Source organism: Varroa jacobsoni, unplaced genomic scaffold (assembly GCF_002532875.2).
Source record: "Varroa jacobsoni isolate VJ856 unplaced genomic scaffold, vjacob_1.0 scaffold_734, whole genome shotgun sequence".
Classification (NCBI taxonomy): Eukaryota; Metazoa; Arthropoda; class Arachnida; order Mesostigmata; family Varroidae; genus Varroa; species Varroa jacobsoni.
This window is the reverse complement of record NW_019213636.1, coordinates 256,550-282,787: the sequence shown is the minus strand read 5'-3', so window position 1 is coordinate 282,787 and position 26,238 is coordinate 256,550. Positions and strand designations below refer to the sequence as shown.

General features: G+C 39.3%; 1 protein-coding gene across 4 annotated transcripts; it reads right to left on the bottom strand.

The window, feature by feature from the left end:
* Positions 1-1,984: 1,984 nt before the first annotated feature.
* Positions 1,985-20,617, bottom strand: LOC111263102 (diacylglycerol lipase-beta). Of its 4 annotated transcripts, none has more exons than XM_086969451.1 (14): positions 19,879-20,522; positions 17,487-17,595; positions 16,874-17,003; positions 16,190-16,475; positions 15,880-16,052; positions 15,132-15,270; positions 11,800-12,064; positions 7,429-7,616; positions 7,185-7,252; positions 6,767-6,859; positions 5,438-5,610; positions 4,974-5,189; positions 4,060-4,169; positions 1,985-3,950 (listed from the first exon to the last, which is right to left on the bottom strand). In XM_086969451.1, exons 1-14 carry the CDS (start codon positions 19,971-19,973, stop codon positions 3,809-3,811), a joined length of 2,187 nt encoding a protein of 728 aa, XP_086825577.1. In that variant the 5' UTR covers positions 19,974-20,522; the 3' UTR covers positions 1,985-3,808. The 4 variants fall into 4 exon arrangements, with proteins under 4 accessions (XP_086825577.1, XP_022693646.1, XP_022693647.1 ...); XM_022837911.2 differs by having other exon boundaries at positions 4,069-4,169; positions 19,879-20,519; XM_022837912.2 differs by lacking the exon at positions 19,879-20,522 and adding an exon at positions 17,933-18,011.
* Between the last annotated feature and the right edge of the window lie 5,621 nt (positions 20,618-26,238).

The window sequence follows — 26,238 nt, the reverse complement described above, 5'->3', positions numbered from 1 at the left end:
CGATGTTTCACGCCTGATGATTGTATGGAAGCAGCATCTTGTAGTAACGACTGTTTCGAAGGGTTTTCTGGCTACGGATGATAGGCAGAATGGTGGATTGGAACTTCGCTTTGAACTATCAGGCCACAAATTGCAAGTAAGCTATCCAAGCAAAAATCCTTTTATCCCTAAAACTAACTGAAAAAGACTGTACATTCCGTGATCTACTAGGCGTTTTTTCGTCGACTTCGTCGCACGTCGCTATGTTACCTCACTTCATTTGAAAACAGATGTAATGTGCGTGGAGTAAATTTTAGAAATCAGAAGCTTATTCTCGGGTATCTAATACGTTATGTTTCAGCCAAATATCCTGATTGTAAGCGGATCATGCGGCTCCGGTCAAATAAAGAACCTAGCGTGCCTAGGCATGCATAGTTTTAACTTTAAGGTTTGCCCCAAATATTTTCTACATACTTTTATGATGTGGGTAGTTTCCTCGGCCAGGAAAAGGAGACCTATACAAAATCAATAGCTAGGGTGAGATTTGAGCATGGAATATCGTTTTTGTTAGTTCAAGTATTGCTGAAGTCGACAGGGATCTCAAGTTCACATCCGTAAAGAGGTTACGTTTTAGACTTGATTAAAATGAAAAAACAACGTCATGATGTTTCCACTTAGACACTTGCAACCTCTAAAAACCTGACTTATAAGCTTTCGGTGTTAATAACTATCACATTAAGCTTTTCTCTTTACATCGTTTCTTTGATACTGAGAACCGTTTTTTTTCTGTTGCGTGCACATTCTCAGGATATTACTTCATCTTTATTATCGCATGCAAACACCTGAATCAAGCTTAAATATTTCCATGTTAGCGCGTCCAAGTGAAATTTACGGAATTTCTTTACGTATGACATCTGACTTTATTACTGAACGCAAGTGAAAATATACTTGGAAATAAAATAACGGGTGGAGAAACACAGATAGTATGCAACAGGTGAAGTTTTACTTATGCCTCATAGAACGAATTTGAGTCGTACCTCAAATTGAGTTACTATTCACTCAATTAAAAGGGGGATACATTTAAATAATAAGCTTAGTTCGTGTATTCATTCGTTTCAACTGATCCATGTATATTACTGTTGAAGATAGCTGTATAATCATTGCTCGAATAACTGCTACACATTTGTTGTGATCCAGCTGTTTTGCCTGATGTTAATTAAAGTCAGACATTTTAAGACGTCACATAGCCGACCGAATCGAATTGTGGAGAGTATCACATCTGCTTTCAGAGCGCGACCTTCAACTTTTAATGGTCGGACGCTACCTGTAGGTGGATATGGGAGACGATGAAAGAAAACGCAGAACTGTCTTAATTGCTGCTTATGTCAATATAAAGTATTATCTGTATTGAGAATATTATTTTCCTACATAATCACAGCTGGCTATTCTGTATAATAGCTTACATAAAAAAAAAAAGAGGATATATATTATTAAATTGCTTGCTAATATATATTATTAAATTGAAGAATAAATACACTTTTGAGATTAACTAGTTTTGATAATCGATGAATATGTCAAGACAGCTAAGTTTAATAACTCCAGTTAGAAGGCTCAATCGCATCATTATAACAATGAGTGACTCTGTAGCTTCGTCGTGGTGCTCCATGGGTAGATAGTGCAAAGTGTCACGTGGACGATGGGCAGTAAACTTCGAATATGTCCATCATTTTTTACACTAAAAGCGGGCCTTTTCACTGCATCAGCATTAGATCATTGGCATTAAATCGCGGTTTGCTGAAGTATGCGGATACGACTATGACAGCCTGCTTAAGAGTAAGGGTTTATGTTAATTAAATAAAACTATTTAGAACAATAGTGCACAACCCAATAGTGAACAATAGTGTTTACAACCCAAGAAGAATACATATACTGAATGGTATCTGCTCAACTTTAGTCGAATTTTTCTATAATATATAAGTTCAGACTTTAAGTACAGCACACTAAGTTGATTTTTTTATGATACAACATTAAATTTATTTATATTCAACGTCAAACAAATTAGCAACTTATATACAGTAATAAAATGGTGTTATAAGCACACAATTAAGCCTAGATCGGAGCAGCTGATCGTATTTTATTTTACATGATTTTTACGCACAGAACATTTTTCGAAAACGCTCGAACAGAAAATGTATCCCGATCCCAGCTTGTTGAAAACGGAAAACTCGAGCAGTTGTGTATTTTATTGGTACACGTATATTCCTAGTTTATTACAGCTCGGTATATTGAAAAGCATAGTCTCACGGGTTTCTATGGGATTGCCGATTGAATATGGGATAACCCTTGTGCGATACTGGTATATATTATCGTATAACACTACCTATAGAATACTGCAATAGTAGGGCTGTACAGGCACATAGACTCATCGGCAGATTTAAAAGCACTAAAGATGCCTTTAAATTGATTAGAACAAAATGTTTCTCATCGGTTAGTTTTGTTTGAATGCGTCCTATTAACATTTCCACATATTTAAACTGATCATTATAGTCATCCTAGTGTTACGTTTCATTAAATATCGTATATATTTAATGAAACGTAATACGTCTAGGATTAATTTGCCGCGCGATCCCCATATATGCAATCACACAGTATTTCATTATAGATGCTTCTACTTTTTCGTTTTTTTTTTTTATCTACGAGATATGTTCTAAGCTCTTTGCTACAAAACGGAAAGTTTGTCTAGGGATGTTACTTAAAATCAGTGGAACACCATGCGTATGTCACGTTAGCTAATTATCTATAACAGCAAAAAAAAAGGAATATAACAGGAGCTCTGGTACGCTCTCGAAGCGAGAATAACTGCCATTGAGTGGGTGTGCATCGTATATTACTCAAACGGATGTCTGCATTTGCAATCGTTTAGGGAAGCGGTATATACATTATAAATGAAAATGTCATCGGTTTCTATGCTTATATGAGCATCAATGGACATCGCGCTTCTTACAACCGCTCGCTATGACATAGTAAATAGTTTGACAAAGGAACGTCTGAAGGCGGACGTTGCTAATCGGCTATCCAGATGGCACTGATCAGTCGAGCTTCACAAGTACTGAACATATTTGACGTTTTTATTTGTTCCACCCGCAAGATAGCTATCGAATATTTAGATTACATGATCTGCAATATCTATAACTTGGTAGTAACTTTCTCTGATTTCTTTCTTCTTCTGATTCTGAAAATTAAAGTAAACACGAATTGACATTTCAAACGACCGGCACCATGTTAACATGAAGCATACTAAAAGTCTTTGTAAAAAAAAAACAAATAGAAATTATTTCCCATTACAAAAATATGTTTTGGAAATTTATAAACAGCCGAGTGCATATCCACCTAATAATCGGCGTTGCTGCCTTTCAGAGATTTTAAAAACTTCAAACTTTCCGAAAGTCGAGAACGGTACCTAATGATTTGATAATGAATAACAGATATCGTATGGAACCATAAGCAGCTTTATACATGTCACTACTAAAAAGTCTATGCTTCAAAGGCAACAACAGTATCTAGTTGAAGTTAACTTGTTTCTACTATTACTGCTAACCAGATATCTTCGCTAGGAGTCTGTATTTATCGGTTATAAGCTAAAATTACAAATTGATTTTAAATATTCGCGGAGAATTTCGTGTGATTGTTTGTTATACAGTTGTTCACAGACTCGTAATTTGGAATACATTCGAAAGCGTTGGTCGTTACGTTTAGAGTTTATTCCTTCTTCAATATGGAGCAGAAGCTTCCACAAGTTCAATTTATAAAATTTTAATTGCAAATCCGATTACAATTGCTCGAAGCCAGATGTGCGCTCGCAGATGTGCTTAAGAGCACGATAGCACACACCTGGAAGATGGTCCGTTAACATGTGAGGCGAAATAATTACGTGGTTAAAATGTTCAGCGGGAGCCCACCATGGCTCGAACCTATTAAGCAGACGAATCAGAGAAAATGTTATTAGAAATATTGCAATGTTATTCAAATAACGGTGTTCATTCGAATGCGATTTATAAACAAGCATAATATATACACTACTGTTTGTACCCGTCATGGGAGTCGATAAGGTACAGGATCTTTCCAGGAGGCCAAAGTTTGTGTTCCGTCATAGTGCCTAAAGCAGCGCGTACGGCCGACTCCAGTTTTTCCTGCGATAAAACTTTTTGTTACTCGACCGCAGTAGTCCTAATGCTACTACGATAGTTAGATATAACTGTTGCGAGAACTGATTTCACAGATAAAAAGCCGCAGATAAAAGAAAATTTGCCGTTTCGGATAGAAGATGAATACGAGGCTATGAGTTGAATCCAAGCATATTGATGCAGCAAATTTTCTTATATATATATATATATATATACATTATACAGGAGACTGCTATAAAAACATGCGAAAAGTGTTACACTACGAAGAGTCAGACTCATACCAAGAGAAAAGCTTCAAATAATACAGTTCTAACGACTTCCATCCGACGTTTCGACATATAATGTTCATCCCAAGCTTCGAGTCACTTTGGGTCATATCTTAACTAAAGACGGAACATTGCAATCTAACTGTTGCCATGTAAACGATCTTCGCCGGCACACAGGTTATACTCGGCCACACAAAACTGCTTTATTAGCCCCTTGATGACAATAAAATAAAACCAGGACATAGCTAATTACACGTCGGATGTTAGTATTGCCGACACAATACTGCTAATACAACGACTAAAACCATTACAGTATAATAAATATAAGAAACTACTAATTATTATTTCTTTAAATATTTATAAAACTGACATGTGCCCTGAGGATTGCGTAAATTCTATTATTATCACCCCCAAAAATTATCGTTTGACTCAAACGCAAACGCTCTTCGCTTCGATGTACTACACTTTTCCAATCCACGCTATAGCTGATTCCTTATTGTGATTCAATTGAAGGTTGTAAAAAGTCCAACCAATTTTTGCCCACCTTGTTTTCGAGAGCTTCATCCCGATTAAATGGCGGCCTGTGACTCATGAAGTTCGTGCTGGGCACTGAAGCTGACACTAACCCGTGTGTGTCGAGCTTACCGAGGATTTCATCTGTTTTCTGCTGTCTCACATCTTTGTATTTGGCCGTCGGAGACCCGGTCATGCGCGGACGATCTCTCCAGTTACGTGATTTACAGAAAAAGGTACAGAGACCCTGTGCAAAAAGATGTGTTACATAATGAATTAGCCACCATTATAAACTGATTATAAAGTTCAACACAGCAACAATTTCTATAACAGGATGCGTGCTAAAGATGCCGTAAAACTAAATAGAGAGCATTTTAGTCCTGTGACATGACATTTGTAGGACTAAAATGTACAGGGTTGTAGAACCTGTAAAGATCGGCCTTCTAGGGGGGCTTCTACATTCTTTTCATGGATCGTTATACAGAACGAATCTACCTGGCTGAGAATTTCATGTTTGGGTCGTGTGTTTTCTACGAGGCACGTGAGCATCTGTCGCTTAAGTTCATCCAACTGTGAGATACCTAATCGAGGAACGACATCATCGCCCACAACAACACTTAGAGCGAACGTCTCCGTGAGGCGGCATAGCTCGCGACTAAACGTGCCACCTGTAATGAGCAACAATTAACGAAACAGACAAACGTTAGGTTTTGCAATGATGAACAAACAAAATCGTCTGCTCGCTGTCATTGATATACTTGTGGAGATTTAATGAGCAGATTAGTGACACATATGTGACGTTGTTCTTAATGCTATTGAACGGTTTGATGGGTCCTTGTCGATATCGCTGAGGCAAACCAGTAACTTTGTCGAATTGCCAAATCCTCTGTAGATGATATCTGTGACATGGTTGCCAAAAGCAAAGTGATAATGACGATTACATCAGCAGTGGCAATTTTATTTGATTGTAACAAAACTGCATTGATTCACGTATGCTCTGTGTGATTACAACCTGAGACACTGAAATTCCAAATCGCGGGGTTCCCGTCACTTTACCCCAGTAAACATTAACTGCAAGACAGATAGCTTTTTATGAGATAACTCATACATGAATAAATTTCTAACAGTCTCATTCTCGACCAACTGACTGGGCACAAAAAGTGACTAATATTTTCTTTATAGGGTCAAGTCAATTCTGGATGGTCCTTTGGAAACTTCTAAACCCAGTTAACTTATACTGAAGTATGGAATACATTAATGCTGACAATACCAGTAAGGCAGGACAGAAAAACTGTGTGCAATTAAATTTTTAAATAATACAAACATTTGACTGCGTCTCTCTGCATATATATAAAGCAAGAGGGAGAGAGATGCATATAGGTCAAATATTTGCCTACCACAGTTTCTCCTTTTATTATTGTTCTCAGATTGTATTCATCGTTTTCGTCATAGAGAATTTTCCTAATGTATTTCCTCGATGTGTTCTCGCCGATCGATGTTTTTTGCCCCGTATAGCCCTTAAAATTCTTTCAACTGTAAAGCCTATTGGTGTTTTCAGTCGTATCTGGTATACGGAGATTGTGGTTCCCTCTCTTTTACGCACAAAAGCCATTTCAGACGCACTAAGGACAACCTGTGCGGAGCACTAATGCACGTATTATATAGCGCTTATAGAAAAAAACTACGCGCTTCTGTCTGCAATCTGATTCCGTTGTCATATTCATTTATATTTGTTGAGGCTTCGTCACGGTTTTTTGTCCCTAATTGGACTAATTTATTCCATCGGTAACTCCGTTAAGAGAAATGAACTAATGGAAAACAAACCTGGAGGGGAATACACGAAGCATCTCACGCTTGGGTATCTGCCACGTAAGAGAAGCCCAAGTGTGACTGACACTCCGCCTCCCAAGGAATGGCCTGTAAAGCAAACATTATGAATGGTTTGTTTAATGTATGTGGAGAATCAACGGTTAAGCCAAAATTTGTATCAAATTTTGAAGATTTCGAAAAACTTACGCAATATTATTTTTATCGTCTTAGAAGTTGAGGCCGAAAATTAAAGCACAAGGCAAAGTGTATCTGCTCTATACGCCTATATATATAAACCACTATACGCCTATATATATAAACCACTATACGCCTTTAAGTTCAGTAAGTTATCGCTGGCTTACTTGACGTAGTAGCTAAATCTAAATAAACAATAATCCGAATTCAGAAAAAATGAAGAACTTCCGTCGTTTACCTGTGAGCACAAGACGGTATGAGGGATGCATTTTAAAAGCCGCCTCCAAGACCTGGTTTTCGGATAATCTGAAGGTAGCAAAAACCAGTTTAGAACGAAATGCGACTTTTGGATGGCTGTCTATTACGTAAAAACTCAAGTTAGTAATATGTTACGTACTTGTAATTAACGTAATTATTAGCTTTCTTTCAGAATATTTGGCATTATATTCAAGCATAAAATAACAAAATCCATGCAGACCTACTTGTTTAGTATGTATCTAGCACACTTAAGGAAGCCTTTGTGGCACAACGAACCGCGAGGGACCCCCAGAGCATCAATCTGAGTCGAGTCACCGGTGAAGTCAGTAAGCACATCGTTGACACTCAGAGTACCGCGAATAACGACGACAACCGACTGCTTTTCATGGTCATAGCACACGAAGAACGGGATCTGATCGATATTTATGGAAACGTTAAACGTGTGGATTAGTCCTCTAGATTATAAGATGTATCATCAATGCTCGAAGGGTGACCGCTCGACTTGGACAAAACGTCTAGAGTTGCTGGACTGCTGATTTCAATCATACCAAAAGAGCTGAGTACAATTAAAGCTTCTCCGCAAAACTAATTTCTGTTCTTTATATCAAAAATTATGTTTGCTTTATAATTGGAAGTGACCCCTTGGTTCATTCCTTCTGACCTCTTGGCCTGTTGCATTTAGAGATGCAGTGATGGACCTGCTCGATCATGACTTACGCACAATAAGGGGGCTTATTTTCGTACCGTAGGCCGAAACTTTCTAAAATGTTTACTCAGTCTCAATGGCAGATTGTTTTTGTCCTTTCTAAGCTATCCCTACTATATGTAGGCAACACTTATCCATTAGACGTGACATCCGCATGCTTTCATAGGTAGTACCCGCTTTTTGCCGCACTTTAGAGCTATTGCTTAAGTTGTTCTGCTTATAAGCCGCTTCAAGCTAAACGGCGGTAATTTCAATATTCATTCACAGTGCCTCCTTAAGAATTTTTTGATCGTAACTCACGTTAGCTGACTAATAATTTAGGCCGATTGTTTTCTGATAAGTCATCACGAAGTCATCGGTACGCAAAAGTCGTGAAGTCCTATTATTGTAAGCTGTCGTTAGACCCATAGAAAGAACCTGCCTTATGTACGTTTCGATTTTATTTGTATATACCACGATAATAATGAGTCGTCACGATCAGGTCTCAATGCAGCGTTAGCTAATGATCATCATAGAACTTTAGTGAAAAAATGCTCGAAAATATCTAACAACAAAGAAAACCACTTTAATAATAAACATTTCTAATTTTAGCCCTTTTTTTTTAAATATATTAGTACAATCCCCTGCGTTAAGGTTTCTTCACTTACCTTCCGCCACCGTAAGTGAAAACTAACGAGAATTAAAACAAAAAAATGAAGAAAAATCGGTTTATACCATTAACGCAAAAACTCTGAAAGAACTAACAATCGACCCGGGGGGTAGACCATACTACATGTTAAATCATTATACTTCATTAATATAACGTGTTAATAAAATAACATCGCATCTTGGAATAATAGCAACAGCCGTTTTTAGTATCATCAAATATATCATTACAGGAACAGTGAGGATACATAAAGCTTCCATCTTGTCTACGAGCAGTGTCATCTTGGCGGAAAATTGCCATCCACTGAACGAATCTAAATTGACCATCTGCATGTAGATATCTTTGGTTGCGTATGAAAAGGGCCACAGCAGGCTGTTAATGTGTGTCTGATCGGAGTCAAACACAGTCCCTACTTTTACGCGTCTGCTCCTCATCAGGTAACTGTCATTTGGTACTTTGCAAGCCATTTCTTGCGAAGCTCTTCCTATAATCGCGAGTTAGGAAAGCTTTTTTAAGCCCAGTTGACAAAATTTTTCGATAGGGTTCTTGCACAACCTTTTTAGCACTCATCATAGCATCCCGTACCTCAAGACCTTTGAGAAGAATCGCAATAATGAGAGATTTCCTTTTAAACATGTGATATAGGCCATTGTTTTGAATCACATATTACATATAGCAAAGGTGAAAATCTTGATCAAACTGATTTTTTCTATAAATGTTTCTTTATCTTTTCCGCTCAGAAGCCCGCTATGGCAACAGGGTAAACTAATAGACAGTTAAAAAATCATGCCGTATGATTGACAAATTGTGATCCGTACCAAGGCTGAAAAACAGAAACGGTCCACGACATTTTATAGCAGTCAAAATCGATTCTGCCCAAGCAAACCAAGGCGATCAGACTTAATCACGATTTAATAGCGGAACGCTCTACGAGGACTAAAACTTCGGCCGCTCGTATGGCCATAGACGACAGCAAGTGATTCTGTCTGTAAGCCAGTCGTGCGCTCTAATCTTAGATAGATCCGCGGGACGGTCGAAGTTTTCGCTGCGATTATCCCGATTATTATTGAATGATAATCTTATTGGACTTCGATGCGAACCGTTGAATTTATAAACCGTAACTGACCTCTATCACAGGGTGGATAACCAACGTATTTTCGTTGCGACTGACCCTTGTTTTTCTGGTGACAGGATCAAAATTACTACCGTTTTAAAGTTACTATTATTGCGTATCAAATTTAATTTGAAACAAAGGATCGAATCAATTAGGATACGATATCAAACTAACGTAGTTGACTACGGAATCATAGGCCTGATTCTACACTTTACACAAGTAGCCATGGTAAATTTCCTTTCCACCCTGACAGGATAATTTGGTCACATCCGAAGGACGAATTGACCTTGGCAAGGAAGCCGGATAGTTCCACTTATCTTTACTATACCAGTTCTGAGTGGACAAGGTGGGTCTCTGCGATCGTCAGGTGTTTTGGTGGCAGAAAACATTAAAGCCATATTTCGTTTCGTGGAACACGCCATTTGCCTGCTGAACAGGAATTAAAATTTGCAAAATTCAGTTACGAAATATGAAACGTCGCTGTAGCCTAAAAAATGTGGCCGGTTACGTGTAAGCACAATTCTTTAATAGACTCAGTATCAACTTATACTTTTGAAGACTTTTTGAAGAGACGAGATCATTTTCGGGACAAGTCTGCGTAGTTATAGGTTCTGTAAACAAATAGCCTATAATAAATAAAATAAACAAAAGTCAAGAAATGTGTCTGGGCAAATCTGAGAAATTGAAATCTCTTCCTTTCTGTGCGCCGATACATCCATTATGAATGATTATTGGTTAAAATCAACCCACAGTGACTTAATCCGAAGCGCTCAACTGGGTAAAACAGCCGAGTGGCAAAAAATATCTAGATTTTAATGTCTGCATAGGGTGCCTGTCTGATTTCAGTAACATAAGAACAGCACCTGAGGCGTTTGTAAGCAATGTCCTTTTGAGCAATAGGCCCTACATTTTGACCCCACATATCAGTATCGTTAATTATACTTAACCGCTAATTTTAGATGCGTTTTCGAATCCTTTAAGAAGCATTTTACTGCGCTCGTTGAAATAGCTTATAATCGTTGTAAATGAAGCCGGCTGTCGTAGTCTTTCAGGTCGCTAGTGATCTCTTTTGGCCTCATCAGGGCTCTTCTCTCTGTGAAGAGTTTGGTAATAGTTGATATGAAGCTATATTTCGCGCCGCGGTTATTTATAAGACATGTATTCTTTAGCACCCACTAGTTTTTAGAACTGTTATTTTAATCTTAAAATTATTAAAGCTTAGCAGCCAGCGCGCATTCAATACAGATGCAAACATTTTAAAGATATTTCGTCTTGGGGGTATGAACTGAAAAGGGGGGTAGGACGCACTTACACAGCCGAATCTGCTGCGGCGGTTCACTACTTAATGGTTTGACACCAATATTACCATAAAAACGTTTCTTAATAGCCATCTGTACTATTTAACCCGGTTCGACTTTGGACACTAAAGAGCTCGCTTTTTGAATTCCGTTTTTGTATAGCTCAATAGCAAAGATTGCCTGACGTTTATTAGCTCCTTCCGACGCAATCGGTTCAATAACTTTCTAAAAAACGCGATTACGTACTACGAATTCGTGCCTTAGCACCAATCATGTTAATGCTCTGGATATTTAACAATTCCCTGGCTGGAGAGGCTCGCCTTGAGGGGATCATATAATCGTTGCCCAGGCTAAACTTTGTCAAATTGCTCGGCTTCTCCTAAAAGACCTACTATGACTTACCACCGCGTCGTTCGATCCAATGCCTCAATCACCCGTCGTGCCTTCAAAAAGATTCAGCATCAAATCTATAGGACTAGCCATGCGTAGGCGGGGACTAAATTCAACTGTTGCTAGTAAAGAGTGTAGTGTGAACTATGCGTATGTTTGTTAATAAACATGCATGCTAAACCTACGCACAATCTGTTAGTCTATAGCACGATAAAAAGTATCCACCGTTTCTTATAGAGATAGCACAATACTTCTCCTATCGTAAACAAACGAAACTCGTCTGATGTTACCTAGTTCCAGACTCCGCGCTCCAGTATCAGCGCGAAACATTTAACCCCGTATTGATGAGCCCGGGGCGATGCTCGCCAATAAATTCCTGTACGTTATAAATTGATGTTAGATATAAAATATGCACTAGAATATGTGCAACATAGCGCTAACCTTGTATAGGGAGTTTTTGAACGAGACGATAAGTAGATCCTTGTCGGGTATTCTGGCTAAAGTCCGAACTGTTGCAGTATGACATTCACAGCAATTGTCGCCACGTAGCATTAGCGCTGGATTGAAGGCCGACTCGGATGAGGTTGACGACCTACAGAAAGGCCTTATGCAGGAACAACAACGCAGGCCGGACCAGAGCGTGCAAAGACCCGTACACGCATGCGTGAGCATAAATGTTGGCCACCCATACGATCCCCACGCGAACCTGTAATATATACTTCTATATGTATAAAGAGTTCTTTCTGCATATAATTAAAAGCGTTATAAAATGACGAACAAGATGCTTTATTTGCCACTTGAAAAATCTGCACGGATGTTTGAAACGAAAGCACTTACTTCATGGTAGTCCACCTACTGAAGAATGGAAAATTTACATTTTGTAACACTTAAAATTTGGCCGACTACGATGAATCCTGCTATCCGAAAAATTCGAGAGCAAGCCTACCATACTAATTTTATAAGTTTTACAGATAGAGCAACTACAGAAAAATAATCGGCGTTTGTTTCATACACATGTGCCATTCAGGTAACACATGGACACACAGATCCACCAAACTTTCCATTATTCAAATCTAATTCACTTCAGTAAAAACAGATAGAACGGGGGGTTCGGCTGAAGGTAAAGCGAAATTAAACTTGCTTCAATTTCCTTCCAACTGGCGATGCATGGGTAGTTTATCTAAGCCATATTAGTTTGCCCATTTTTTTTTTAATATTTGAAGAATCTTAATAGACACATCAAAAGCTCCACTACAAACTGAAAGGGATAACTTAACCTGTAGTAAAGTCATTTGATTGGTTGGTTTCAATTTATTTCCAGGCTGAGACATTGATTCTGCTACCCACATATTGTTTTCATTTTGCTTGTATATTGATCCTCTGTTAATACCCATCGTTAGAATCACTGCGGGTCATCGCGTCTCGCAATTGATATAGAAGTCCTGCATAGAAATCGCATTGTAGCATAATCGATTTAGCCGGGCTACCAAGAGCTCACTGTGGCATTTATTTGGCTACAAAAACAGCACCAGCTTTTGTACTACAAACACAGGTAGCAGGCGTCACGATTGAGTTGACAATTTGATTTCGGTACCGTCAAATCTTCTTTAACAATACCCGGTAAAAAAATAGGGGGAAGTTGAAAAGATGCGGAGAGTTATGTTTCTCTATCCTATAGAAATGAGATCTTTGTTAAACCGTATGATTTATTAACTAGAGTATGTCCATTGTGTTACAATCGGCACGTTTCGAAATGGTAAGGTAGTCTGTGAGTGTAAAGTCTGACCGTCCGCAATCCTGTTAGTCCAGTCACTTCCAAAAGACCATTTTGGCCGTAACTTTGAATTCCTGACTGAATTCTACTGTGGGTTTGAGTAATTTGCACTTATTAATGGTATCAATGTCGGTCCTCAATGTTTTTGGAAGCAATTGCAGAAGCTGTCATTATTTAGCTTATATACGCTTATATATATTATAACGAAATGCCAATTTCCATCTAAGACGACACGGTACGCTGAGCATGTTACCCCCAAATGATTGACATAAAAATCAAGTGATAACTATCATTATATGGATGATAGCTCTAAGCGTCGACTATCTACTTTAGCCACGATTGGTATGTCCACCTGAATCTGTTATCCATCAAATGGTAAGAGCCTGACACAACTGGACAAAGATAAGCAGATACAGAAACCGGATTATCAAACTAACGAGTGAAATAGACGCTCGAGCGGTTCTATAAACGTGTGAGTTTATAGAACTGCTCGACTTTCGCCGGCTGTGACGAAGAGGCAGTCATTGTTAGCAAATACTAATAACGGTTTGTGTTGTGTATAATGGCACATACAGCCCAAAAAAATCTAATGGCTTCTATGTGGCAAGATCTTATTAACTTACTGGTAGTTTGTTTTGTTGCCACAGATAGAATTCCTTCATTTGATTTATGGTCATACCTGAAAATTTACGTGCATAACCCTCTCATCTAGCTAACTACACTAGATCCTATCCGTTTTAGGCGACTATCCACTAGTTAGCGATACTAGTAAATTATCTAATATGGAACGCTTTGTCACGCTGCTTTTGGGCACTTCGATGATATTAAGCAGTGTTTGTACGTTTTAATGCGTGCCTGTAAGCCCTTCATATTATCGAACTTCTATTGATAGTAAAATTCCCTTCTAACGACAAGGAGCATCCAATGTTGAGGTGTTGAGCTTTTCCAAGGAGTCGAAAGGCCACAAGCTAGATCAACGGAGGCAACCATGATGCCATGGTGTAAGCTTAAGAATCACGATGAGTTTGAGAAATCCTTACTAGTCACCAACGGTGATACCATTGTCCTTGCGTAGCTCGTAATAACGTGACGCAGTGCAACGATGTCTGCGCTTAAAGGAATACAATCGCATACAGCGCACAACAGAAGTCGACAGGACGAAAATTTTGGCAGCATCTGACGTTCACAGAATGTAATTACTGAGTCTGAGATATATAATTACTGAGTCTGCCGAGTCAGAGTGGCCATCAGCGCCCTGAAGCTTAGTCAGAGGCCACGTGTATGTAATAACCCGTTGACGTCGGATAGCGCTTAAGATGACGAGTGCTGAAAGCCAACGTACTATAAATAACACCTCTTATAAACGAAAGTGTTTTTTAGTTGTTAACATATAATTGTGGGATTCGCTTGGTATGTCTGGTAATCTCATCTCGTCTCAAGGCGGCACTTGTTTCATGCAAATTATAAACCACATTAATGAAGCTTTTTATGATTCATCGAAGTTTTACTTTGACCCAAGGCAATATGAAGTTATTGAGCAACTGTTTTTGTTCTTTTGTTATCAGCCAGTGAGAAACTGCAGCACAAGTATGCGTTTTAAAAACACAAACAGGTATGTATTACGTCGAATTCACAATTACAAATACCAACTTGAATTTAAGATCAACTTACAATAAGTTTTTTCTAATAAGATGATGGCAGATACACCACTAGTATTAAGGCTACGATTGGCCTGATTGATCTTGGACAAAGCGAACCAAATGTTCCAACTCTTTGTGTGAATTACATTCTATTACTACGCGTTAAACTGCTAAACAGTTAATATTGCCGTATGCCCACATGAAAAGTTCTTTTTGGCTTGATTATGAGGGTTGATTGACGCTATTAGCAAAATTGAGCAACCCATCAATACACCAGCAGCAGCTAGATTAAAGCTATCTCAATTCGTCTCTGGTGCGGGTAATAAACGTGGTTAATGCCTCCACAAAGAATCACGTACCTCATGAAGTGAAGTGCGTTCCTCGGCGTCATCCACGGCGATGCAGCCGGTACCATTTGTGGCTGGAGAGTCACTATTGGAAAAGGCGTCTCGAGGAACGGGGACAATGGAAATTTCGTAGGGCCCACGATCGTATTGCCTGTAACGTATATTTAAACAATAAAGCACACTCATATATTTATAATGTCAGTTCAGGTTTCTACAAATCGACCATTTCACCTAATTAAGCATACTAATTGTATGGCTTCAGTAGGTTTCGTCCCAGGTTTCAAACAGTTATGAACATCTTTGCAAAAAAAGGCCATCGTGGATTGATCTAAATACTAAGTGTCCTACGTCCGTAAGAATTTTAGAGATTTGGCTCGCTGAACTTCTTAGATTATCGCGATTTTTCCCCATTTAGGGTTATATTGTCATATATATTCCTATAACCGAATATGTGTGTTTTTTTGTTCCGCTGTGCGATGTGTGTCATTGACTTGGGTTACACTAGCTGTTTCTGGTTGAGAGAGTCAAAGTTATAATTGTTCGAGCCGCATTGTGCTACGGTTTAGCAAGGAATAGTGTTATTATATTGTAACTGGTCTAGGCGCCTTGAGGACGAGCAGGATTTAGACATATATGATTCTTCCTAATATAATTCTTAGATATTTTATGCTAACTATTTGATCATAGTGAGTCTAAGGTCGGTGATATAACGTTCGATCGGCTTATGGTTCCTGCACCTAACAACTCATGCAGAGTATACCTGTAAGCTTCCGCAGCTGGCTCTGTTTTCTACGTAGAAGGATGAGAGCGCATAGGAGATCTGACGGTACTACGTCAATGTCATGGAACCAGCCGCTAAACAACTCTGCAACATCACGGTACGCTTCCCGAGATCCCGTGTCAAACCAAACGCAGCAAAACAACAAACGGATCCTGAAAAGAAAAAAAAAGCATCTTCTTTTGCTTACAGATAGCCCTATGTAAGCTCCACTAGAGCAATGTCCTGATCGGATCGAAGACGTTACGACTATTATGAGACGGCGTAAATACTGTGGAAAACGGGAACAAACCTCGTTCGCCAGCAGCGGTAAAGCGTTCGTTCGCCTTTCATCGTCGGGTTGACAAATAGCCGACCCGATTCCTCATCGACTGGGCTGTTCTTCGAAGGAAGATGCTTTATCGAGCCTGCAGGATCAAACACGATCAGAACTCCGATGAGTAGTACAACTGTCGTTGCCACGCCCAGATTGATCATCGCTTGTACCGCGTTTTGGGTAGTGCCAAGATTGCACGACAGTGGAACTAGAGAAGGGTCGCGGATCAGACACAACCATACGGCGCCGAGTATGTGCCAGCCTGCACGATTCTCGAATGTTTGTGATTGCAAAGATCGTAAACCAAAGATTCGTCCTCAGTTAAGTTCACGATAGCTATAATGATAACTATATCGATCACAGCTCTGTGTTTTGACATTCAATTACGTAGTAACGTTTGGTGTTAACAATCGCTTATGGTAACATTTTCTGCTGCTATAGGATAAGTTATTACTCATCAGGACTATTCATTTAACTTATGAAATACATAGATACATACGACGATGACGCCTGAGTACACTGAGCTGACCTATCTCATGTGATTGGAAGCTTTGCGCCTGCTCTGTACCATATAAGAGTGTAGTTTATTACAAAAAAAAAAAGACTTGACAAATCTGTTCTTTAACTTCTCTGACGAGTTCTTCTGAAAACGAATCCTACCAATTTCTGGCACAAACAGAATGGTTCTGAAATAGATGAGTGGTACGACGCCTGCTCGAGGCGTATCACACAGGACAGTGCCCTGAAGTGCGAGGTGAATCAATGTTGTATTTATTGATAATATCATTATCTGAAATCAGATTTATAATTGTATTATGAGCAATCGGTTTTATACATCTCTAGATACTTTTTCTGACAACAAGTAGTATCCATGTTACACTTATCTGTTTTTTAGATATTCTATATCGACTTCGTCTAAATAATTAATACGAATTTTACGTCCGACACTGCCTTCAAGCCCTACTTCAAATGATTAACTTTCAGCGCGAAGCAGAATGTGTCAGTTTCTAATTTCGACACTAGAGCATTTAACACGTTTTCAAAGCAGAATGTACCACTACACCATCACTTCAACTTTATTTAAGGCCATATCTACGTGGAATAAGTTGAAACTTTGCTCGAATATGCCGCCACCCATAGAGAAACTACAAGGATGCACAGTGCTTCGAAAAAAACATACCCGTGATATATTTTGAGCGAGTTCTACGTACTTCAAACATACAGTATCCTAGATAAACATTTAAAAAGCGTTACAGCATTTGAGGACAAGTACCTGCAATAGTTGTAGACCCACTAAATATGTCAATAGAAGCCGGGCCAAAGACGAACATTGTTCATCGAATTGGGGAAGATTCCAATATGATATTGCAAGAGCGATCAACCTGTAAATATTGTATGTTGCAAAGATTATGCTAATAAAATGTGTTCAAACATTGTTACTGTTTCTTTGCTACATCGAGTGCTACATGCAGTTTCTATTGGAAATAGCTCGGTCAAAATGTACAAGTACAGAAAAGCTTTGGGATCAACCAATGATATAGCGCGTTTTTAACTTTTCTCTATTCACAGGTTTTTTCCCCACAACCATGAGCTCTAGTAATTCAAGCCAATAACGTTGATCTAACATAATACAGATTGTGTTCAGTATATAGCCAATCTAAAGCGCAAACATATCAGGACTTTGGTCTGAGTAGCCAACAAAAAATGATCACTTTTTACCTTGTGTTTTACCATGTGTTACCTTTAACACATGCGTTGGACCGCCGAGCTATTCTATAAGCTGTTGATTTGATTGGTTATTATGGGTATCAATCATCATCGTCAAAGGGGAGTAGCTATGAGTACTTCGTCGCTATTGGGACTGAAGTTATCTTAGCCGCGACAGTTCGTTCGACAGCAGCCGATATCCGAACGAAGCTCTCAGTCATCCACCTTCATATATTCTTCTAATTGTGTACCACTCATTGCGCAGCATCAGCGTGAAGGCTAAGAGCCTTAATCAATTGTCAGCAGCTCTTTCACGTGAGCCACGGCGGTTATCGAAGCGATTGATCACACTACCTCGAATATTTCGCAGCTAGAGACAGGCATGATGGCAGATCGACCGCGACGGTACGAAGCTGGACCACGCATTTTCGAAACTAGCCACAATAACGATTGAACGGTAAGAGCACGAGCAGACGTGAGACGGGTCACAAACATGAACAGACAGAACGAGTGTAGGCGCGTATACATGTTAAGTCGTACAGATGTTTCGTTTTTGCCGATGCCGTTTGGAGCCGTTGCTGGCGTTGATCGTAGCAGCTTTTGTCGTTGTTATGGATTTCTATTACCATACGCTGATCGTATAGTCGAATGCGGCTATAAATCGAACAAAGAATTCTGGAAATAGATGTGCATACAGTTACTCTGCGGAAGGAAGCGAAATTTCGCAATAACAGCCCAATACCAACTGAAACCAAACACATATCTGAAATCAAAGCTTGTGTTGGATTGACATTATATGTAATTACTCGTGGATTTTTCACTCAACACACTGAAGTGGAATTACGGAGCGTCACTTTTTAGAACAGGCCTTTGTTACACACGGACCCTGCAGAATTTATCACAAGTAGGCCTAGCTACTAGTGAAGCTTCAGTGCATATTTCAGTCAATAAAGCGATACTGGCCTGACAAACGTCAAAATATGAAATATACAGAGCGACCTATTGCGACAGGTGGCCGTGTATGTAGGCCATTTGAGGTGATCAGTTATTGAATCATTTACGATCGTAAAACATGGTTAACCTGCTAAATCGGCGTAGTGTGAGTGGGCGGTCTTTTACTATTCGACACTTGAAATGTTTGCGCTACCGTCTATATCGACTGAATAAGAAAAAACACTGGCCCCCTGGCAAAGAACAAAAAAAATACAACATTCTAAACATCTTCAACAGTGACGATACCAAATGACATGGAATCAATGTCCTGCACAGTAGAATGCGCTCTACAAGCACTATACGTGCACGCGCGTTCAAAGACCAGTTAATCTAAGTTGGCATCAAATCAGTCACAACTGTCATCACAACTACATCTTTTTTAATGATATGTAGTAATCATGATGATGATGATGATGACTGCAATACATTCACGCATATAGTCATCCCTCTAAGGTAAATCGTCGCCATGTGACATAGGCAGAGGACAACTTAGTACGCCACAGCAGATCGCACTGGCCAGCTCTGTGGCACCCTGACCGGAAGGCTTTACATTGGCTAGTTTTTAACGGAGAATCTAGTAAGTGAAAACGAGACACGGACATAAAAGAAAAATAGTGACAAGTGAAATCATAGAAATCAAAATAGAAACTTAACTTGTGGTCAGGTCTGCTGAATGATTATTTCTAATCATCATTATCCTGACTGATTATAAGTGCATTGTTTTTTAGAAAAGGCGCCGGTATTCGAAGATTTTTTTCGCTAGTCTAGAAATTCCATAGACTTGAATAAAACCAAGAGCAAACGCTAGATAATGTAGCATATGAAATTAAATATTTAGTATTGTGTAAGTATTATGAAATTTTCGTATAGTGAGCGAGCGCCAGGCCGTGTCGGTTGAAGTTTTCTACTGGTTGTTATTCAAATTGTATTTGCCCATGGTCTTTTAAGAAGCAGTTCTGCCTTACCAAGTTCCTCGTATCGCTGACTCCAATAGCGCTGGTATAGGTAGGTCATCTGACGAAAGATTCCACCGACGCTGAGCGACGACGAGGCCCGGCATTGTAGCGGCTGCTGCCTGATCCAGACGATGCTAGTAAAAAGTTGTAAACGCACACGATCTTTAAGATTAGTACGCTAACGCAATGAAGCTTCATCGTAATAAAACAATACAAAGTGTACTCTGCATTGATCGTCAGAGGAGCAAATCGACTGAAGTTTATCAAAGATCTTTCTTTTATTTAGTAAATATTCCCAATAGCTTCTGCTATCGCTAGCAGATTTTTCTCTGGCCGACACCTATTCGATGTTGGCTGTTCAGGCCAACTCAGGTCCGGTTACCATATAAAAACGTGAACGATCTTCGAGTCATCCGTCCACATGTGCATTCAGAGCGTGAATTACAGACGAAACGTTGGCGCTACTGGAACGCCATTTTTATATGAACCACGCTTTGTCGGTCTTGACCAGTTACCCTGCCTTCTGCTTAACTTGACTAGGAGCATAGACAAAGAGAAAATATGATCAGGAGCTGTTTCTTCTTTGTCGATGACATCAGACAAGGTACGGCGAAGATGTGAGTTGTCTAAGCAGTAGATATTTCTTTTTTAATAAACGGATATTGTTCCAATCGGTACAAACGATGTTGAAGTGGTCCAATCCAGGCTATTTCCGTATAGTAGAATCAAAAGTACCACGTTTATTAACATATAATATAGGCAAAATGGCCTGTTCAAACATACACCTTATCGTTGGAACTTACGGTGCAGTAGGTGGCTAGATATGTGTTCATGGTTTGACGTTTTGATTGGTGGTTTGAGAATTCGTTCCCTGAAGCGAGTATTTCCTCAACGAACTGCAACTTAACGAGCAGTAATTAACCGTAACTCGTCTTGCGGTACGGCATATCAACCGAAAATAGCTAGGCATGGCAATGTGTCACCTTATGCCGTTCCATTTCATAATAATTGATAGTGTAACTGAGCCACTCTGGAAATGCCGGAAGCTTGGAATGACGATGGCTTAGTTCGGGCGGTAATAAACGATCACTCATCTGTGATGTCAGATCTGTTACAAACAAAAAACCATTGTTTGAAGATGCTGTAAGCCAATTCGATGTAGCGCTTCGTTCGGTAGAACCCCAACTGCTAACTGCTGGGTAGACCGTGGACCAAACAGAAGGCAATGATGAAACTATTTCAGTTGAGGTTCTTATATAACATCTAATCAGTGTGCCCAACATTAATTTGGTCGAAATGGCCTAGAACTACACGAACGAAACGAATGATAATGTTGAAATGGCATGACCATGATATATATCGCTTCCGAGAATTAGTAGACCTGGGTGATAGGTCTAACCAAAAACATCTGAAGGATTATCAAATAGACTCCTTAACCATTTTCTTGCGATTGTAACAAAATCATAAGGAAAGAAGGATTCAGCAATGAACTATGACGAGTTCGATCACGCCTATGATGCGTTCGCTGTTCAGGTGCCATCTTTAATCAGTTTGTGACAGTGCCATTGCAAAGATAGGTGGTAGTGTCTTACATTATATAGTGAGCACAGGACGTAATTACAGCGTTGGCCTAGTAGGACAGGCATAAGGGAGGCCTGCGATTAAAACACGAACCGTTCTTGCATCTTTTAGATCTAAAAAATCCCTTATGACACACTCGTAATATTTCGCAGCAGCCTTTTTAATAAATCAAATAAATTATCCGTAGTTATGTAATTTTTTTTTAATTTATAAAATCAATCATTCAATGATCATGAGATGAGAATTAGTTTTTTTTAGCTTCGTGATAGAGTAAGCCTTAATCGCATCCCCTTTCTAATACAAATTATTCTCTCTGATGTTCAAGCCTCCCCTAGACTTCAATAGCTCCGAAATTTCGTCGATGAGCCTTTTTTTTTCTAGTAAGGCTAATTATAGCTCGTCGTTTAACCTGTTAGGCCACACCAGCCAGGCTGCCTAAAGAGTCTGTACGCCTCTTATAGGACCCATTGTAGGGCCTTTTATAGGTTACGCCTTTATAGTTGTTGCTCAATAAATAAACCTAAATAGTATATAAGGCAGCTGCAGGAGAACAACGTTTACCATCAGTTAACGGTTATGTATCCTAACAGCACTGGAATACTTACTAAAGCAAAATTTATATACACAATTCTTATTTGTGCCTGGGAGTTCCAATTCTACAAATGTGTACAGCATCCAATTTTTTGAATTCTACGAAGAAATTCTAAGCGAATGATCACGTGGAGTTGTTATCAATATTTTACTGTATCTTGACTGATAGGACAGTAATTAGTTCATTCTCAGTCTGTCGTCCTCTCTAATCAATGGGGGGTTCCAGGGGAACAGGGTTCCCCAATACCGATGACTCGTATCTGGTACATCATGCATTAGTTACAATAGTAACAGTAAGCCAAGTAATAATAAGCTAATACACGAGAACATCAAAGTTCCTTGCTATGTATAGAAGGTGTAAATCCAGATCATTACAAATCCAGAACGGTACATTATATTTTGTTGACTTCGGTCTACTTATACAACTATGCGTATTTGAGTACAAGCACAAATATCGTCGTACAACGTCTACATGGCGAAATGTATCATACTAGTGTTTTTGCCAGAAATCATGGACGACATTTTAGCGAGTGGACGTCTAATTTTCGGCGCGACACATTTTTCCAACACATCCGAAAAGATGAGGGGCAGGCCTTTTCTCAGATCTCGACAGTTCAGTGAATGAATGAAGACGGACTCGCTCCGTTCGACCACTCAAGCGAGCCTCTTTAGCACGTATACTACTGCCCTTAAGTTCAGTTTCTTTTATTTTCACACAATGAGTCAAATTTGCCCTGAGCGACATGACACGAGGCAAACCTACCTTTCTAGAGATCATAGAAACACTGTACGATCTTCCCGCTTCGTAGCACACCTTTTTGAATTTATTACTGATTTTATGCGACGACAGCGGGAGGTTCTTAGCCGGGAAGTATGGAACGTTTTGTTTTGATCTGCTGATCACTACTTTCTGCCCCCCTCTTCCCATTTCCACAATTCACGAACGGAAACGAAGCTTTACCAGCTCGTTGTTCATTCGTGCGAAAGGAAGCGCCGGCTGTGCATAGTACGAGACACTGACAAAAGTGGGAACGTCATGTTCGCTGAAATTAGACTACAACAAACTATCGCGCCCGCCAGATACGATCTATCATTTTTACGTATCACATCGTTTATCGTCATGTTGAATATGTTTGTCAGTATTTTAATGGAAAATATTACGGTTTAATGCTGTGCGATCGACATGAAAAAGTACTTAATAAATTATCTTTAATTGGTTTCTATTATGAATCGTTTTTAGTATACCAACCGTTTGATCTATTATAGCTCTATTATGACGTATACATTTGCTACGTTTGTCAGATTATCAAGGCTTTCCAATGATTTATTACGGTACAAAAATTTATCGATAACAGACCATTCAAATGGGCTTTCTGCAGATTTTCATCGTATAGTCCTCTAATAATCTATCAGGATTTGATTTGTTCACTATGATTTCTTTTACGTTTAGCTCTTACCCCCTTTACTTATCCTTTTCCTAATTGATAGTCTGCGCACTGTTAACCAGCTGCCATTTTGACACATTGTATCATAACTCGACCGATTCCTATGGGACACCTAGTTTTGTCAGTTCTATTAGCAAGCCGACGAGCGTCTTGGCGTAACCCAGTCTTAACGATGCATTGGCCCTTAACTTCCCTCAAAAAACTAAACTTTATTTGCAAGTTCGTCGTAAAAACTTCACATGCATGTTTCATGCATGCGTACATCGCTTTCGAAAGGTGACATTCCCATGATGCCTTGCGATTGATTAGTATCTTTATGGATGTTTAATTTACTTGCTCAATATTTTCATTTTTCTTTGCTAGTTTTGTAACGTGTACGTTATGACGACAGCAAGCGTAACAATAATGGCAACAACGGTAGCATCATTCAATGCCTTTGTGCAATAATCAGCTCTTATTACCAATTTTTTACGCATCTGTCACCATTAACAAGACCAAGAGCTTCAACATCATCGGCCGAAGCAGTCTGATACTAAAATACATACACGCACACAGACGGATTTATACTGTCACCAGTTATTGTTGCAGCAGAAATGTAAAAAGCAATGTATGAAAGAAGATTTGATTTTTTTTTACCATTTTGGAGCCAATACGATGCAGATATTCGATAAGCTAGATCGATCGATGGTGCTTTTTGCGTCATATTTATCATCATTCTCACTGAGTCCCAACACAAGGAACAATTGCCTGATTCGGTATCCAACCGTACCAAAACGCGTGTAACGTACAGCATCTTGTAAGCACACCTATACATAACTACCTATTTGAAAATAATTCTTCTTTTTCGTGTTTGTTTTTACGAAGCCATTGGATTGCTTGCGCAGTACGGGGCTTACTATTTATTTAGATCGCAGGCAACATATCGAGGGGTAACAACTGACACATTTATAATTGAGAATAGGTACAGTGACGACTTATTTATGATGACTAGCAACAGATGTAAAAGCGTCATTCATTTATAAAGTTTTTGCAATATTTGCATTAAGCAAAAAAAGGAACACTTTAATTTCCAGTTGAAATTCCTATGTCATGTTACTATGAAGATTGTGAGTGGCCTTTTGTTACGCGTGTTAAGGGTTGTCGCTTCGATAGCGCAGTGTTCATTTGCGGCTCGATAAACCACCAAAAAACGACAAGAAGCAATAGGTTATTTCTCTGAATGCCGCTAGCGACACATAAATGTTCCATAGTATAAAAAAACATTTTCAATATACAAAAGTAACGATCTTATCTCTGCTTCAGTTGTTTCCTCTGCTTACATATAAAGCTGGTTATTTACGAAAAGATACAACCCAGTTGAACCGAATATAATGAAAATTGTCACAGGACTTGCAGTTTCGTCCAATATGAATTAGCATAAGCCACTGATCCTCAGTGACATTGATGGCGATGTTAACGGAACACTGCTCGAAGAAGGAAATAGACTTCGATCGGAAAAGCCAGAGTAAGCTTGGCTAGTTCGAACGACTGTAGAAACTTCATCCTGAGATAACGAGCGTCGTCGTGTTGGTCAGTGCACTACTGCCCTCAGAAAGGATTAGACGCCTCAACTTGCAACGACGGGCGTTGACGAATGAACAGTAAAGACTAACAAAAAAAAAGCGACAATACCGCGACCTGCATTCGGCAAGTTTCCAGCAAACCCGGGTCAGGGCACGAAGTCGTTTATTTGAATTATCCATATGTCGGGCCTGTATGGGTAGATAAAGTGACAGATAACATGAGGCAGCGTCACGTTATGACTGCGAGTGTTGTGTCCAGCTTCTACGATGCGTTGAAGGTGCTTCGCGGCCTAAGTTTGCGTATACCACTTCCACGTCAACAGCTGTCGTAAAGCAGTATGTCTTAATGAACTTCTTTCGGTTGATTGGATAATACCATGTACAATGAGTAATCAGTGCGCACAAATATCATTGTTTAGCGGGCAAATGACATTTAGCATTTATAGAGAATTATTTGGAGATAATCTGGCGTTGGTTTTTTATTTTGTTAGGACGAACAGCTACGAAGGACGAGTGTTGTTTTATTAAAACATAGATATCCTGGGCGACTACAGGGGTAAGCAAGCGCGCAGTAACTGAGCGTATAAAAGTAAACAATACTCATCCAATTAAATTTATAGATGAACGAAATCAAATAGCCTGACACACGCTTGTCGTCGATAATCGCACCTTGAGGACGGTCGCTGCTTGACAGATACGTAAATAAGAAGAAGGCCGGCACTAGTAAAAGGGTAAGTAAATACTTTCGGAATATAGTGAACACCCAAGGCGTGTACATGATCCGGGGTTGACTTTTGTTCTTCACAACAATTCAACAAACATTTTGTTATGGAGCAGTCTTTAATAGCGACACATGCGTCAATTATAGCTTGCTTATACTCCCCTATTGACAGTGATTGAAAGCAAACACATTAACGTCAAGCTGTGTGTAAGGTCAAATCAGCACGGCCTTGATCCTTTATTTATGGTCGCTCATACATGTTGAGCTATTGTTATTGCTCGGTAGAACTTCCGAGACGATGAGATGCCAGATTCTTTAATAAACTTCGACTACAACGTAACACCTATTCAGTAGCCAAATGCTTGCTTTGAAATCATGTAAATCAACTGATGAGTGTGTAGGCTCGTTTTTGTGTTTTATTTTTCCCACTTATACCAATTTAACAAACACAGTTAACTGAGCTAAAGCC